Source organism: Heloderma suspectum, chromosome 2, assembly GCF_057233095.1.
Source record: "Heloderma suspectum isolate Gila_16-S chromosome 2, 16-S_ref, whole genome shotgun sequence".
Classification (NCBI taxonomy): domain Eukaryota; kingdom Metazoa; phylum Chordata; class Lepidosauria; order Squamata; family Helodermatidae; genus Heloderma; species Heloderma suspectum.
In genome coordinates, this window is record NC_139459.1 from 221,774,567 (window position 1) to 221,790,828 (window position 16,262).

At 44.5% G+C, this 16,262-nt stretch overlaps 1 protein-coding gene across 7 annotated transcripts in view; it reads right to left on the reverse strand.

The window, feature by feature from the left end:
- PRPSAP1 (phosphoribosyl pyrophosphate synthetase associated protein 1) overlaps positions 1-15,988 on the reverse strand; it is a 45,855-nt gene extending 29,867 nt beyond the window's left edge. For 2 of the 7 annotated variants that reach the window (XM_084838186.1, XM_084838189.1), the window contains exon 1: positions 14,172-15,689. In XM_084838186.1, coding sequence (XP_084694312.1) covers positions 14,172-14,335 — 164 coding nt within the window. In that variant the 5' untranslated portion in view covers positions 14,336-15,689. Of the gene's footprint in view, positions 1-14,171; positions 15,690-15,841 lie in introns of those variants that run through there. The other 5 variants (XM_084838187.1, XM_084838184.1, XM_084838185.1 and 2 more) reach the window with 5 other exon arrangements.
- Between the last annotated feature and the right edge of the window lie 274 nt (positions 15,989-16,262).

Sequence of the window (16,262 nt, forward strand, 5' to 3'; positions counted from 1 at the left end):
CCAAGAATCTGCCTAATCTCCTTTAATAGCCATTGAAGCTGGTAGCCATCACTACTATACCTTGTGGTAGCAAATTTCATAGTTTGACTATGCCATGTGTGACAGAAATTCTTCCTTCTGATGCCTATCACAGCACTATAGAACATTATTTAAACATTTTAATCTTGCTTTTTGACTAAAAGGAGATTCCTAAAGCAATTATCATAACCTCTCTCTCACACACAAACAGCAACAATCTGTAGTGAACAATTCATAAGAGAACATCCCCCTGCCAATTCACCTTAAATAAAGTCCAAATACTCACTGAATAGCCACACCTTAGCTGCTCACTGAAAGGCAAGCAGTAAAGATGCCGAAAGAGCCTCTCCAGGGAGGGCAATCCACAAATGAGATGTTGAATTGTTCTATATAAGAACAGGGGTGAGCAACTTGTAACTTTGTGGCTTTCGTCCTACAATTCCCATGATCCCTCCCCTTTAGCTGTTCTAGTTAGGGCTGATGGAAGTTGTAGGCCAAAACAACTGGAGGACCACAAGTTGCCCACCCCTGAATTACAATGCATTTATGTCTAACCGGTATGTGTATTTGGTTTTGACTCTCAGTATAGTTTTACATCTGTCCAAATAAAGCAAGCAACATATTCCCTTGCCTGTCCTCAAGAACACAATTGCTTCCTGGCATGCCAGCAAACAACATGAAAGAAAAGCGCAGAAGAACAAGAGCACTACTGGGCTGAACTGCCCTGGTAAAGTTTGAGAAGAAATTCTCGCTTTCCAGATCTTATTGAATACCACAGCGCTGTGGAATATAAACATTTTTAGATGAAAGTAAACATTGGAAAGGAATGTCATCCACAGAAATGCTGAGTCACTTTGTATTTTATAGGGCCCTTATATTTGCTGCAGGAGATCTCACAATCGTGCACAAAATGGGAGAGATCAACCAGTTTGGTTTTTCATCCAAGCAGTCCTAGGGACAGTCCCAGCTGTAACCTGAAACCATCCCATCACCCACTACAGCCTAAATTGAAGGCCTGAAGTCTCCTCCCACATTTTAATTCCAGATTCTGACCATGAAGATGAGATCCTGCCTATTTTTTGTGACCTTGAGTTGGCCTGATAAAGGTATTTTCCTAATATGGTTTTTGGAATCCATAAACACATAAACTGATGAACAGACACATGCTCTTAAACTTGCAGGAGACACATCACCAATAAGCCTAAAATATCTGTTCTGACCTTACAGCTAGGTTAAGTGGAAACTTAACAGAATTCTTGAGCCACTTCAGCCCTAGTTTAATTCCCCACCACATTAACATTTCTGATGCCAAAGTTACATTAAATGAGAACTAGCTATTAATCAGAAGCCAGTCTTAGCAAACATTTATGCATTATTTACAAGATAAACAGATAATATAGCTAACTTCAGAAGCTCTTTCAAACCACACTGAAAAGCTCTCCACCCCTCTCTAAGACATTATGATCAGAGATTTGTTAGAACATAAATGTTATTTTTTTCACATCCAACTGCTGCATTAACCCGATTCATTTGATTTACATTTACATCACACATTAGAAGACCACCGATTTAACAGCATTTTCCCCCATTTTCATAGCTTGTTTGGGATTTGTTGATCCTAAACATTTCAGTGAGAACACATGCATTTTCTGTGTTTTGGACACATCCGTTTGTTTAGACTTTAGCTGATTAGGAACAAGGTGAAGCAGCAAGTGAATTAGATATAATCCAGAAACTTCCCAACTTGCCCATTTACAAAAGGATGCTCATTCTAGCAATCCAGTTATACACAGACATGGTTAACATACTTTCTTCAAGGTGTATAAATAAACACACAGTAGACAACTTGTAAAGCCTGAAGAAATTGTGAAAAGATGCGGACTATCCTACTTTACTTGAGCAGCCAGAAGTCAGAAAAACAGCCAGACATCAGAAACACCCTCCCCCTCAACACACACTTTGAGTGCCCCATAAATATAGCATGTTTGGGGAAAATAGTTCACCTCCATTTTGCTGGATCAGAGGGTCACTGCTTGCCCTCTCCCTGGTGTTCTGTATGCTCAACCCCAATCTTCTCCTGCTCACTTGCCTAACCACTCAGCTTACTTGCTAATCCTCCTAAGGAGAGGGGAACATAAACAGCAGGTTGAGGTTGGGTTACCTGTGACTGGCAGACTTAGCAGTATTCCCTCCCTGCTCTCTGGAAATCCCATAGCTCTGCAGAGGCCCTGGCTCAGAAGAAGGGAATAATAGGGGCTGGTGGTATCAACTTGAGTACCAGTACTCTGTGACAGGAGTGTGAGCTTGCTCTGTCACACACATTAGTTGTGAAGGGTTTACATCAGGCTTCCCTAATGTGGTATCCACTAAATGTTCTGGACTACATCTCCCATCACCCCAGACTATTGGCCATGCCAGCTGGGGCTGATGGGGGTTGGAGTCAAAAACATATGGGGGTATACATTGGGGAAAGCTGGTTTATATCATTCCTTCTAATACTTATTCAAGCTTTCTTGTGCTTCTGTAAATTCACTGCCAAATTGCATCGTCCACACACAAAAGGGAGGTGTCAGCAGATTTGGAGTAACCCCAAGATTTGCTGACGTATGAAAATGTTTAACCAAAAATTGTAGGGGGGGGATGAATAAATAGATAAGCCAAACATCCTAATGATAACTCAGTAGGACAGAACACTGAAAAATAGAGAGAAAACCGAAAACTAAGGTGGGTTAGAATGGAATAAGTGGCTGGACAAATAGTGGTTTGTTTTTTCAAATTCTTTTGCACCATTTATGCACTGGGAGAGCCAGTGTGGTCAGTGATTAGAGTGTTAGACTGGGACTGGGGAGACTTGGGTTCAAGTCTCTACTTGGCCATGAAACTCATGGGTGACTTAGAACCACCCTGTAAAGTGACTGGCTCAAAAGATAAAAGAGGGCAACCATGTATGCCATCCTGACATTCTTCTTGGAGGAAGTGTGGGATACAATCGTAATAAATACAGAGCTTGGCAAAATTTGGGAAGTTATACTCATGAAAAAGGGTTTATAGCCCTCATCTGCAAAAAACAAAAACAAAAACCAGGATTAAACTTCCGTAAGGCCAACACAGCAGAGAATTCTGTTATAAATTGGTTCTGCTTCACTCACTTGAGACAGCACAGTTTCAGAGTACAATACTGAGTCCCCTTCACGGATCACTGCCTTGTTGTGGCGAAGGGGCTTGCGTAACTCAGTGAAGCCATAAGCTATGCCGTGCAGGGCCACCCAAGACGGACAGGTCATGGCGGAGAGTTCTGACAAAATGTGGTCCACTGGAGAAGGAAATGGCAACCCACTCCGGTATTCTTGCCAAGAAAACCCCATGGAACGTATCACAAGGCTAAAAGAGATGACGCCGGAAGATGAGCCCCTCAGGTCGGAAGGTGTCCAATATACTACTGGGGAAGAGCAGAGGGAATTTCCAAGTAGTGCCAGAAAGAGTGAAGTGGCTGGGCCAAAGCCGAAAGGACACTCAGCTGTGGATGTGTCTGGGGGTGAAAAGAAAGTCCGATGCTGTAAAGAACAATATTGTTTAGGAACCTGGAATGTAAGGTCAATGAATCAAGGTAAGCTGGAGGTGGTCAAACATGAGATGGCAAGATTGAACACCGACATCTTGGGAATCAGCGAACTAAAATGGACAAGCATGGACAAATTTAATTCAGGTGACCATCATATCTACTACTTTGGGCAAGAATCCCTTAGAAGAAATGGAGTAGCACTCATAGTCAACAAAAGGGTGGGAAAAGCAGTACTGGGGTACAATCTCAAAAACGACAGAATGATCTCAGTACGAATCCAAGGCAAACCATTCAACATCACAGTAATTCAAGTCTATGCCCCAACCACTGAGGCCGAAGAAGCTGAGGTTGATCGGTTCTACGAAGACCTACAACACTTTCTAGAACTAACACCAAAAAAAGATGTCCTTTTCATCATAGGGGATTGGAATGCTAAAGTAGGAAGTCAAGAAATCACCGGGATAACAGGCAAGCATGGCTTTGGTGTACAAAATGAAGCAGGACAAAGGCTAATAGAGTTTTGCCAAGACAACACGCTGATCAGAGCAAACACTCTTTTCCAACAGCACAAGAGGTGACTCTACACATGGACATCACCAGATGGTCAATATCGAAATCAGATTGATTATGTCCTTTGCAGCCAAAGATGGAGAAGCTCTATACAGTCAGTAAAAACAAGACCTGGAGCTGACTGTGGCTCAGATCATGAGCTGCTTCTTGCAAAATTTCGGCTTAAATTGAAGAACATAGAGAAGACCACTAAACCATTCAGGTATGACCTAAATCATATCCCTTATGAATATACAGTGGAGGTGACGAATAGATTTCAGGGATTAGACCTGATAGACAGAGTGCCTGAGGAACTATGGACGGAGGTCCGAAACATTGTTCAGAAGGCAGCAACTCAATCCATTCCAAAGAAAAAGAAATGCAAGAAAGCAAAGTGGCTGTCTGATGAGGCTTTACAAGTAGCTGAGGAAAGAAGGGAAGTGAAAAGCAAGGGAGAAAGGGGAAGTTATACCCAACTGAATGCAGATTTCCAGAGAATAGCAAGGAGAGACAAGAAGGCCTTCTTAAATGAACAATGCAAAGAAATCGAAGAAAACAGTAGAATGGGAAAGACTAGAGATCTCTTCAAGAAAATTGGAGATATCAAGGGAACGTTTTGTGCAAAGACGGGCATGATAAAGCACAAAGAAGGCAGGGACCTAACAGAAGTAGATGAGATTAAGAAGGGGTGGAAAGAATACATAGAAGAACTATACAGGAAAGATCTTAATGTCCCTGATAGCCAGGATAGTGCGGTCATTGAACTTGAGCTGGACATCCTAGAGAGTGAAGTCAAGTGGGCCTTAGGAAGCATTACTTAGGAAGCACTACAAAGCTAGCGGAGATGACAGTATTCCATCTGAGCTATTTAAGATCCTAAAAGATGATGCTGTTAAAGTGCTGCACTCAATATGCCAACAAATTTGGAACACTCAACAGTGGCCACAAGACTGGAAAAGGTCAGTTTACATTCCCATTCCAAAGAAGAGCAACGCCAAGGAGTGTTCAAATTACCGTACAATTATGCTCATTTCACATGCCAGCAAGGTTATGCTCAAAATCCTACAAGCTATGCTTCAGCAGTACGTGAACCAAGAACTACCGGAAGTACAAGCTGGGTTTAGAAGAGGCAGAGGAACTAGAGATCAAATGGCCAACATTCGCTGGATCATGGAGAAAGCAAGAGAATTCCAGAAAAAGGTCTATTTCTGCTTCATTGACTATGCTAAAACCTTTGATTGTGTGGATCACAACAAACTGTGGCCAATTCTGAAAGAGATGAGAGTACCAGACCACCTTACCTGTCTCCGGAGAAACCTGTATGAGGGTCAAGAAGCAACAGTAAGAACCGGACATGGAACAACCGATTGGCTCCAAATTGGGAAAGGAGTACAACAAGGCTGTATATTGTCGCCCTGCTGATTTAATTTATATGCAGAGTACATCATGAGAAATGCCGGGTTGGATCAATCACAGATCGGAATTAAGATTGCTGGGAGAATGATCAACAACCTCAGATATGCTGACGATACCACCCTAATGGCAGAAAGCGAAGAGGATCTCAAGAGCCTCTTATTGAGGGTGAAAGTGGAGAGTGCAAAAGCTGGTTTGAAACTCAACATTAAAAAAACTAAGATCATGGCATCTGGCCCCATCATTTCCTGGCATATAGAAGGGGAAGAAATGGAAGAAGCAACAGATTTTATTTTCTTGGGCTCCAAGATCACTGCAGACAGTGACTGTAGCCATGAAATTAAAAGGCGCTTGCTCCTTGGGAGGAAAGCTATGGCAAACCTAGACAGCATAGTAAGAAGCAGAGACATCACCTTGCCGACAAAGGTTCGTATAATCAAAGCTATGGTTCTCCCAGTAGCAACATATGGCTATGAGAGCTGGACTATAAGGAAGGCTGAGCGCAGAAGAATCGATGCTTTCGAACTGTGGTGCTGGAGAAGACTCTTACGAGTCCCCTGGACTGCAAGGAGGTCAAATCAGTCAATCCTAAAGGAAATCAACCCTGAGTGCTCAATGGAAGGACAGATACTGAAGCTGAAGCTCAAATATTTTGGCCACCTAATGCAAAGAGAAAAGTCACTGGAAAAGACCCCGATGCTGGGAAAGATTGAAGGCAAAAGGAGAAGGGGACGGCAGAGGATGAGATGGCTAGATAGCATCACTGATGCGATGAATATGGACTTGAGCACGCTCCGGGCGAGAGCGCAGGACAGGAAGGCCTGGCGTGCTATGGTCCATGGGGTCATGAAGAGTCGGACACGACTGAACAACAACAACAACAACAATACTGAGTACTTCTCTTCTGAACAACAACAAAGCTTATAATGGCACCAACAAAGAGTGCTTTTGAAAGGTGATTCAATTATTATGTCAGGTTTCAACTTGAAACCTTTTGCAGGACACTTGAGCCATATGGGGCCAATCCTGGGTTGATTTTCAACAAAGCAAAACTGCGGTTCAGGAGAGGGCAAGCAGAAGAGTGAAGTTTATTTCAGATAGTTACATTTCTCAGCTCACCCCTGCATTACACTAGTTAAATCAAATCAAGACCATACGATGCGTTTAAACTGTGAACAATCCCAGGTGCTGGAAAAGTATCCCCTTTTCTGTTTCCCTAGTAGAGTTTTTGCTGCTATCCCATTACTGTATCCATTGGGTAACTAAGCTGAGCAGATCGTGACTTGTTCTAAAAATGTATGTATCCAGCCCTACAGGAGACCTTTCAATACAATACTCAGATGTTAATTACACCAGTCCAGCAAGCTGAGCTGAGGAAGAGCAAGACCATCCCGCCCCACCTTCATGTCTTCCCTCGTGAAGGCTCCTCCTCCCTCAACTGTCACCACCAGCGGACATTCCAGCAAGATGAGGAGAAGGACAGTGGGGCCATTCCAGCAGCCCTACTAAATGAATTAATTTCTCCCCCTCTTCCCTCCCTGTTCCTTTTCCCCTGTGCCTCATGTCCTTTTTGGCTGTAAGGTTGCAGGCAGGGACTGTCTAGTAAGTCATCATACGTATGCCACTTTGGAAGCCTTTTTGGCTGAGAGGTGCTATAAAAATACTTCAAATAAATGGCAGCAAATTAAAGTCTCTGGAGCGCACTGCATATCATTCCAAGAGAAATTCAGAAAAGGTAATGTTCTGCAGTCCCACGATCATTGTTTAGAGTCAGCTCTGGAGGCAATCAACCAACAGTAGGATTTACAATGAGCAAGGCATGTTTATTATCAGGCAAAGATGCTCTGGACTTGCTTTGATAGCTTCCTCCAACAGCTGCCCCGGAAGCAGATAGCATTAAGTAAAAATTGATGCAAGTAGCATTGCTTAATTAAAAGTGGATCAAAAAACTGCTTTCTACTTATCTTCTATGCTGCTCCAAAGGCTTGGGATGGATAAAGTGAGATGGACAAAGTGAGACGAATAGAAAAAAATGAGATACTGTATCAAATTCAAATCCTATAACGGCTGACTTCCAGCCTTAAACGTTCAGCCAAACATAGCACTTTGGGAGATTGCTCAAGTTCAAACTTCTGTGCGTCTCCAGGATAAGGGAGCTGCAGTTAATGGTGTAGACATCAAGAATTTATCTCCATGTGCTCCAGCCATATGGACTTGACACTTAAGAGAATATTCTTAAGACCTACTTATAGACCTACCTCTTTCAGGCACATGTAGTACCAACCCGCTCATTCAAAGCAACACACACAGTTGGAAAATAAAAGAAAGCTCCCATCTACATCTAGGTCAGGGGTGCAGAACCTCAGGCCCATGGGCCAAATCCAGCCCTCCAGGTGACCTCAGAAGGCCGTATCCCCTTCCGACAGCCACTCTGCTTTCTTGCAATTCTTTTTCTTTGGGATGGATTGAGTTGCTGCCTCCTGAACAATGTTACGGACCTCCGTCCATAGTTCCTCAGGCACTCTGTCTATCAGGTCTAATCCCTTAAATCTATTCGTCACCTCCACTGTATATTCATAAGGGATATGATTTAGGTCATACCTGAATGGTTTAGTGGTTTTCCCTACGTTCTCCAATTTAAGCCAACATTTTGCAAGAAGCAGCTCATGATCGGAGCCACAGTCAGCTCCAGGTCTTGTTTTTACTGACTGTATAGAGCTTCTCCATCTTTGGCTGCAAAGGACATAATCAATCTGGTTTCGATACTGACCATCTGGTGATGTCCATGTGTAGAGTTGCCGCTTGTGCTGTTGGAAAAGAGTGTTTGCTATGATCAGCGTGTTCTCTTGGCAAAACTCTATTAGCCTTTGTCCTGCTTCATTTTGTACACCAAGGCCATGCCTGCCTGTTATCCCAGTGATTTCTTGACTTCCTACTTTAGCATTCCAATCCCCTATGATGAAGAGGACATCTTTTTTTGGTGTTTGTTCTAGAAGGTGTTGTAGGTCTTCCTAGAAGTGATCAACCTCAGCTTCTTCAGCATCAGTGGTTGGGGCATAGACTTGAATTACTGTGATGTTGAATGGTTTGCCTTGGATTCGTACTGAGATCATTCTATCGTTTTTGAGATTGTACCCCAGTATTGCTTTTCCCACCCTTTTGTTGACTATGAGTGCTACTCCATTTCTTCTAAGGGATTCTTGCCCAAAGTAGTAGATATGATGGTCACCTGAATTAAATTCGCCCATGCTTGTCCATTTTAGTTCGCTGATTCCCAAGATGTCAGTGTTCAATCTTGCCATCTCATGTTTGACCACCTCCAGCTTACCTTGATTAATTGACCTTACATTCCAGGTTCCTAAACAATATTGTTCTTTACAGCATCAGACTTTCTTTTCACCACCAGACACATCCACAGCTGAGTGTCTTTTCGGCTTTGGCCCAGCCGCTTCACTCTTTCTGGTGCTACTTGGAAATTCCCTCTGCTCTTCCCCAGTAGTATATTGCACACCTTCCGACCTGAGGGGCTCATCTTCCGGCGTCATATCTTTTAGCCTTGTGATACATTCCATGGGGTTTTCTTGGCAAGAATACTGGAGTGGGTTGCCATTTCCTTCTCCAGTGGACCACATTTTGTCAGAACTCTCCACCATGACCTGTCCCTCTTGGGTGGCCCTGCACGGCATAGCTTATGGCTTCACTGAGTTACGCATGCCCCTTCGCCACAACAAGGCAGTGATCCATGAAGAGGCAAGTTGCAGTTATCTAATAATAGTTTGGACTTCTTCTGAACCTCATAATGCTTCACAAAGCTTTAAGAAGGAAGCACAGTACTGAACAGACTCACTCTTTTAAAGCCTCCTCCATTGAGGTGGCTGATTCCCTAGCAAAGTGCATTCTGGAATGCCACAACGAGTGAGAAGAAAATGGTGATGCATCTTTGACAGCCAAGAAAAACCAAGTGAGTATTAGGATATGCTGAAGGAAACTTTCGGGGTGGGGGAGGGGGGCAACAAACAGCCTTTAAAGTCAAAACATTTTGGATACTTGTAAACTGTCTTTGAAACTTAGAAGCCTTGTAGGCCTTCATCATTCTAAATTATACATGCCCAACTTTTTTTTACATCAAGTTAAGCATGTGTACTTTGAAAATTATCGTTCTAATTACGGATATGCCACAGTTTTACTCAAATTACACAGCTCTATGTTAATATGAACCATTCCAGCTTTAAATAATGCTTTCCACATATTTATTTGAGACAGAATTTATTCTTTTTAATTTATTTAAAGACACATTTGTACCCTGACTTTTGGCCCAAGAAGTGCCGCCCAGGGGGCTTATATGTATGATAACAGGTCTGGGATTTCTGGATTAAAAAATAAACACTGAATACAAAAATATTATTTAGCCTCTTATATTTTCATCACAAGGAGACTATTTTAGCCATGTAACATATATTAGCTCAGAGAATACCTATTTCACAATTTGGTTCATTAAAAACTCTCAAGGAATGCCATCTGGTCCTGCCAACACATTAGTTCTTAAATTTGTTAACAAGTTTAAAAAATTTGGCCACCTCTACTCATGCCCTGAAAATGCTGGTTCAGGTGTGGGTCTCTAAAATATTTTATAGCAAACACTGTTGCAAAAAAACAAACAAACCATGAAGGGCACAATCCTATGGGTTGTGCCCTGGATGATCGTAAGCCCTTGAGTGCAGAGGCTTGCGATCATCCAATTCAGGACAGGAGAAACAGCGGAGACGATCTTTGCTTCGCTGTCCTCCCGGCCTTCATTTTTTGCTATCTGGGCTTTTTTGCCCATCTAGCAGGGGCACTTTGGAGGGGGAGGGAAGGAGGCTGGGGAGGCTTCAGGATAGCTCATATCCTAGCCGCTCCAGTCTCCTCCCCTCCCTGCCCACCTAAATGCCCCCTTTCTTTGAGGCTGAGTTTTCAGCCTTGGAGGCAAGCCGGCACAGTTCTCTCTGCAATGGGGGGGGGGGGAGGTCTCCAATTCCCCTCTCTGATGTTGGAGCTCTTTCTCTGACCTCAGATCGGAGAATCCGAACTATCCTATCGCCCTTCAGGCACTGTCTGGGGGCTACAGGATTGCTCCCTAAGCCTCACTGCAATTTCTCCATTTTTCTTCAATACTGTCATTTTGCCTTGATAACACATTTTTCTTAAATTAGGAACAAGGGCAGAACAGTCCATTACAGGCAATAGTTATATAAATATATGAAAAGAAGGTTGAGGATAATTGTGAGACATTTGTTAGACAAAAGTCAAGCGTTATGCTCTGGAAAATACTTTACCTTTTCCCACTCCAAACCTGTCATCAGAAACAGTTATGGTGACAACATATAATTTCAACTGTTTACATGTCTAGATGCTGTCTATTTTTATTTCTTTCTAAGGACATTTGCTATAACATCAAATATGGCTACTTCGAGAAACAAACAGCTGTTGCTTGGACTTGTGTGGTGCCACTTAGGTCCAGACTAGATGTTACACCACAAATGTGCACTCTCTCCCAACAGGTGTATGTGAAGTGTGCATTTACCCCCCAGCTACAAGCAGCTACACAAGGCTAAGAAATATTGTGGTGGTGGTGGTGGTGGTGGTGGTGGTGGTGGTGGTGGGGAACTGCTTAACCCTTTCCCCTCTGGCTATGTGTTCACCCCAAACCCGTCCCCACCCCGTTTTTGATCAAATTCACAGCCTCCCACGGTCATCTTTTAAAAAAATGACAGGATAATATTTGATAACAGATTAACTAATGAAACTTTACTGCTCTTTAACAGCACCCCGAATCTGTGGCCTCATATCCTATCATCATCATAAGAGTTACAGTAAATCAGACCAGAGGCTGATCTCATCCAGCATTCTGTTCCCAGAGTCACCAACTAGATGCCCCATGGGAAGCCCAGAGCAGACATGTATAACAGCACCCTCCCATTTGTGTTCCCCAGCAATTGGCATACAGAGGCATACTGCCTCCAGTACTGGAGATAACATATATGGCAATCATGATTAGCAGCCATTAATAGCCTTATCTTCCATGAATTTGTCTAATCCCGTTTTAAAACCATCCAAGTTGGTGGCCATAGCTATGTCCTGTGGTGGCGAATTCCATAGTTTAACTATGCACTGTGTGAAGAAGTGCTTCCTTTTATCTGTCCTGAATCTCTCACCATTCAGTTCCATTGGATGTCCTTTGGTTTCTAGTGTTATGAGTATTCTAGTATTACCCTGTCCATATTCTCCACACCACACATAATTTCACACACATCTATCATATCTCTTACTCCCATTTTTTCCCTAAGGTGACACTACCAAAAACAGAATGAAATCATTTGCTTTCATTAATAATAATAATAATAATAATAATAATAATACATTTTAGATGGCCTTTTTTTAAAGCCTCAATGCTACTTACAACAAAATTAAAACATACACAATTTAGTACAGCAAAAGCAATTATCCATCATGCTAAAATACAACCACCCTATAAAACAATGACAGGCAAACAGGACTAGTTGATCATTTAAAGCAGGAGTAGTGACTTGGAGCCCTCCAGATGTTCTGGCCTACATCTCCCATCATCCCTGGCTATGCCACAAATTACCTTCCCACGAATTAAAGGTTTCCTAGTTAAGTAAATGTCTTGTTTGCAATGAATCTTTCATCAGCAAAGACAGGGGCCCACAAATGCTCTCACCAGTGGTGAGCATATTTTTTTTAACCTGCAATGCCCGCCCCAGTCCACTGTGAGAAATAGGCAGGGACTAAGCAATGACCTTGTGCAAAGCTTCAGAGGCACTTCAGGAGTGGCAGGACAGAGGCTTGTCCCTGTAGTCCCGATATGTTTCAGAGGCACTCCAATGCAGTGACACTTCTCCACTTTAGAGGTGGGCACTTCTCTGAGTGCCTCCAAAATTCAGACCAGGATCAGAGACAAGATCCTCAGCCCTCTCCTGGGCCAGGAAGGGACAGGGTTGGTGCAACCACAAATGTTAGCTGGCTTCCAAGATCAGCCAAATGCTGTGGACCTCTGAACAAGGAAGTAATTATTTTGTTTCCATTTCAAACTCTCTAATGTACATACAGTAAATAATGGGGACAGAGTACTAAGAACAAGAATCAACAAGCTCCCAGATGAAATACAAGACAGTACATAAAACAGGTGAGAGTAAAATGGTTCTCAGCAGCAGTAATGGAATCAAGAAATGAGCAGACACTCTTTATACTACGTTATGAACATTCATTTCACACAAGGCCTAGTAAAATGCTATTTGAAATATTTAATGGAGCAATCCTATGGGGATAGGCGGCTGCCTCCAAACTCAGAGGCAACCACCTATCCAATGCAGGGAAGGTGGAGCGCGGTGTGTGTGTGTGTGTGTGTGTGTGTGTGTGTGTGTGTGTGAGAGAGAGAGAGAGAGAGAGAGAGAGAGAGAGACAGACAGACAGACAGACAGACACTTCTCCTAAACACTCTGGCTGCCCCGCATTAGTGACTAGACAGCCAATTTTGGCTTTCTAGCTGCACCAATTTGGGGGGGGGGGAGCCAGCCAGCCCAAAGGAAGTGTCATAACGACTTTTGCCATCCCCACCCCTCCCCATGCCCAGGAACATCCCCTTTCCCCCTGCTCCATGCTGCTCTTACGAGCACGGAGCCCAGGACGAACCATGCCTCTTACGAGGTGGCAGGGGTAGGGAAGTGGTTTTCTGGGAACAGACCTCAGAGTAGAGGCTCTGAGGTCAGTTCCCAAAAACTGAAAAATCCTATGGCTGTCTAGTCGCTGTCTAGGAGCCATAGGATTCCACCTTAAATCTGATTACTAACATTGATTGCACCAGTCAATCATTGCTTAAAGCCCCAGTAAAAATAACTAAGGGCACAATCCCATGGTCACTAGACAGCGGCTGGATGGCCATAGCCTTATTCAGATTTCAGGAACCAACCTCAAAGCCTGCACTCCAAGGTCAGTTCCCAGAAAACCACCTCCCCAACCCCTTCCATGCCATCTTGTAGGCGGCACAGCTCATCCTGGGCTCCAGACTCATAAGAGCAGCACGGAGCAGGAGGAAAGGGGGCGTTCCAGGGCAGGGAGGGGCAAAGACTTCGGAAGGGCCAGTACGACACTTCCTATGCATCATCCGCCCTGCTCCCCGCCCCCCAGCTTGGAAGCGCTGGAGCTAGACAACTGAAATCGGCCGTCTAGCCAGAAATGCAGGCAGACCAGAGCACAGAGGTGAAGATGCGCTCTGCCTACCCTGCATTGGATGGGCGGTTGCCTCCAGGTTCAGAGGCAACCTGGAGGCAACCTATCCCCATAGGATTGCTCCCTCCAATTCTTAAAATCTGAATTGCCAAAAGTAGTGCTACAGCTCTTGGGTGGGTCACACATTCTTAAATTACGCTGAACTGAAATAAGTCACTAAAGGTTAATTGCTTCATTGCAAATCTGTGGCAAACCCCCCTCCCCACCAGAAATATATTTGAACAAACATGCCTTATTTTCCCAATCACATGCTGCATATAGCAACTGCCTGGGCACCAACCTAATGATGAAATTCATTAATACAGAGGAACACAATGCTTAAAAAGTGTGCAACACTCACTCAGTGATTCTCTTCGCCAGCTCTGTGCAGGCTGCTGTGGAATTTGCCGAGAAGACCCGGTAGCCACTTCTGGCTGCATTCATTGCCAAGGAATCATGCAAACCCCTTGGAACTCGAGAGTGAGAAAACACAGATTTATAAGGCAACAGCAATTTCCTTGGCATCCTCCTCTTCAGCCTCTCCAAATACTATTACCACCCGTATAGAGCGGTTTACAACGCAGATTTTCCCCAGCCCAATTATGACAGCAACAACAGGTACAGAAGCACTAAAAGATAGCTTAGATTCAGTGCTTTACATGTACCCCTAAAAGAAGCTACCTATGGGAGAGGAGATAGTATCTGTTCGCCTAAAGAGGTAAAAAAGCAAGCAGCCAAAGAGCTTTAGTGTGAGGGTTAAGAATCAGAAGCAAGCAAGAGGGGAAAGAGGCAACTTAATTGTTGATAAACAAAAATTAGAGGTAGGGGTTATTCCTAAATCAGACTGCAGTAGGAAGGCAGGGCACCAAGAAACAAAAGCACAAACAAACAATGAAATTTGTTTACATACAAAGGAAAAAAGAGGGAGACGGGAGGAGAGAAAATTTATCCAGACAAAAGGAGTAGTGCCAGCGAGAGGGGGCTTGAACGCTCCTGGGGGCAGAGGGCCAGCAGAAGAGAAAGTTGTGTCCGAGTTAGGCAAGGCAGAGCCTTCCTAGGATAAAGTGAGAAGGGGAGAAGAATCAGGGAAGGGAAAACACAGTTCAGGAATACCCCTAAGAATAAAGCAAGGGTGGGAGAGAAAGAAAAAGGTATCTGTGTGGAGAATGGAAAAGGAGAAGTGGGAGGCAAGAGCCTTCCTAGCAATGAAATGGGGCAATTGGGCAGGGGGATTGAAGCGTAAGGAGCTGGGGAAACGGGATGGGAACTTTCAGAATACGGATGACTGCCAAGGACGGAACAGCGAAAATTGACTAAGGCGTGTCTGCGTGCAGGATTAAGCCTTTTTCCACCTAGAGCTAAAGGAATCAGCAGACATGGGGTGGGGGCAGGTGAAAGAGCCGAGTAAGAGGCTGACAAACAGGGGTGGAGAGGGGGGATTACAATGCCTTTTAAGATCAGGGGCACTTCGGGCCGGAGAGAAGTTTAGAAGATGTGAAGGTGGAGAAAGAGGCAACAGAATAGCCTGGGGTGGTGGCGGGATCTGAGGAAGCAGAAATGGGGACGGAGCAAAGGGAAGAGAAGGGAGCAGCAGGACGAGGATCCTGGCGGTGGAGGAGGAAAAGTGGAAGACTGAAAGTGAGAAGAGGACGGATGAGCAGAACAGCAACCCCCCTAAACAGAAAGGAGGCAGGGCAATTCCAGGCTCGGGTCAGGAGTAGCCGAGGCGGCCACTGCACTGATTTCTATCATCCCCGTCGCGCTGCAACAGCTGCCGCCGATCCTTTCCGCCTCGTTTTGACTCTTTCGGGCCCGCTCACTCGCCAGCCCCCAACTCAGCCAGACTCAAGTCCACCAGCATGCTCGCAGCCATAGAGACAGCGCGCTAGAGCGCCACCTTCAGCTCTCGGCGGCCATTTTGTACAAGCAGCCTCCCCTCAGCTCTTAGAAAGACTGCGGTCCTCTCCTGCATCGCGCAGACATGTTGAGTGAGGGCAGCGGGGAAGACGGGTCGCCTTATCGCTTACTCACCGCTTTCCCCTTATTTCCCTCCGCTAACACACGGGGAGACTTCGGGCGAGTGTCTTTGAAAAAACACTAATGCACCTCAGCGGGTGACTTCTTTCACCTCTTAAGATCGCGAAGGCTTCTTTTCCCGGAACAAAGATGGCTGCTTCCTTTGGAGGACCCGCCAACGGTTAGCTGGGGAGCTCTAGAATCAGTCTAATCTCTGCTTCAAAGGAAGTGGGCGGAGCCAGAATTGAGAATGGCAGGAGAGGGCGCGAGCGGAGAGCCGCAGAGGTGTGTTAGAACAGGGGATTCACCTCAAGTTTCGTCTGGAGTGGAATACTGTGTGATATATATATGTATGTGTGTGTATGAATGAATGACAGCTTTCCCAGTCTGGTGCCTTCCAAACGTTTTCGACTACAAATCCCATAATTCCCGTCCA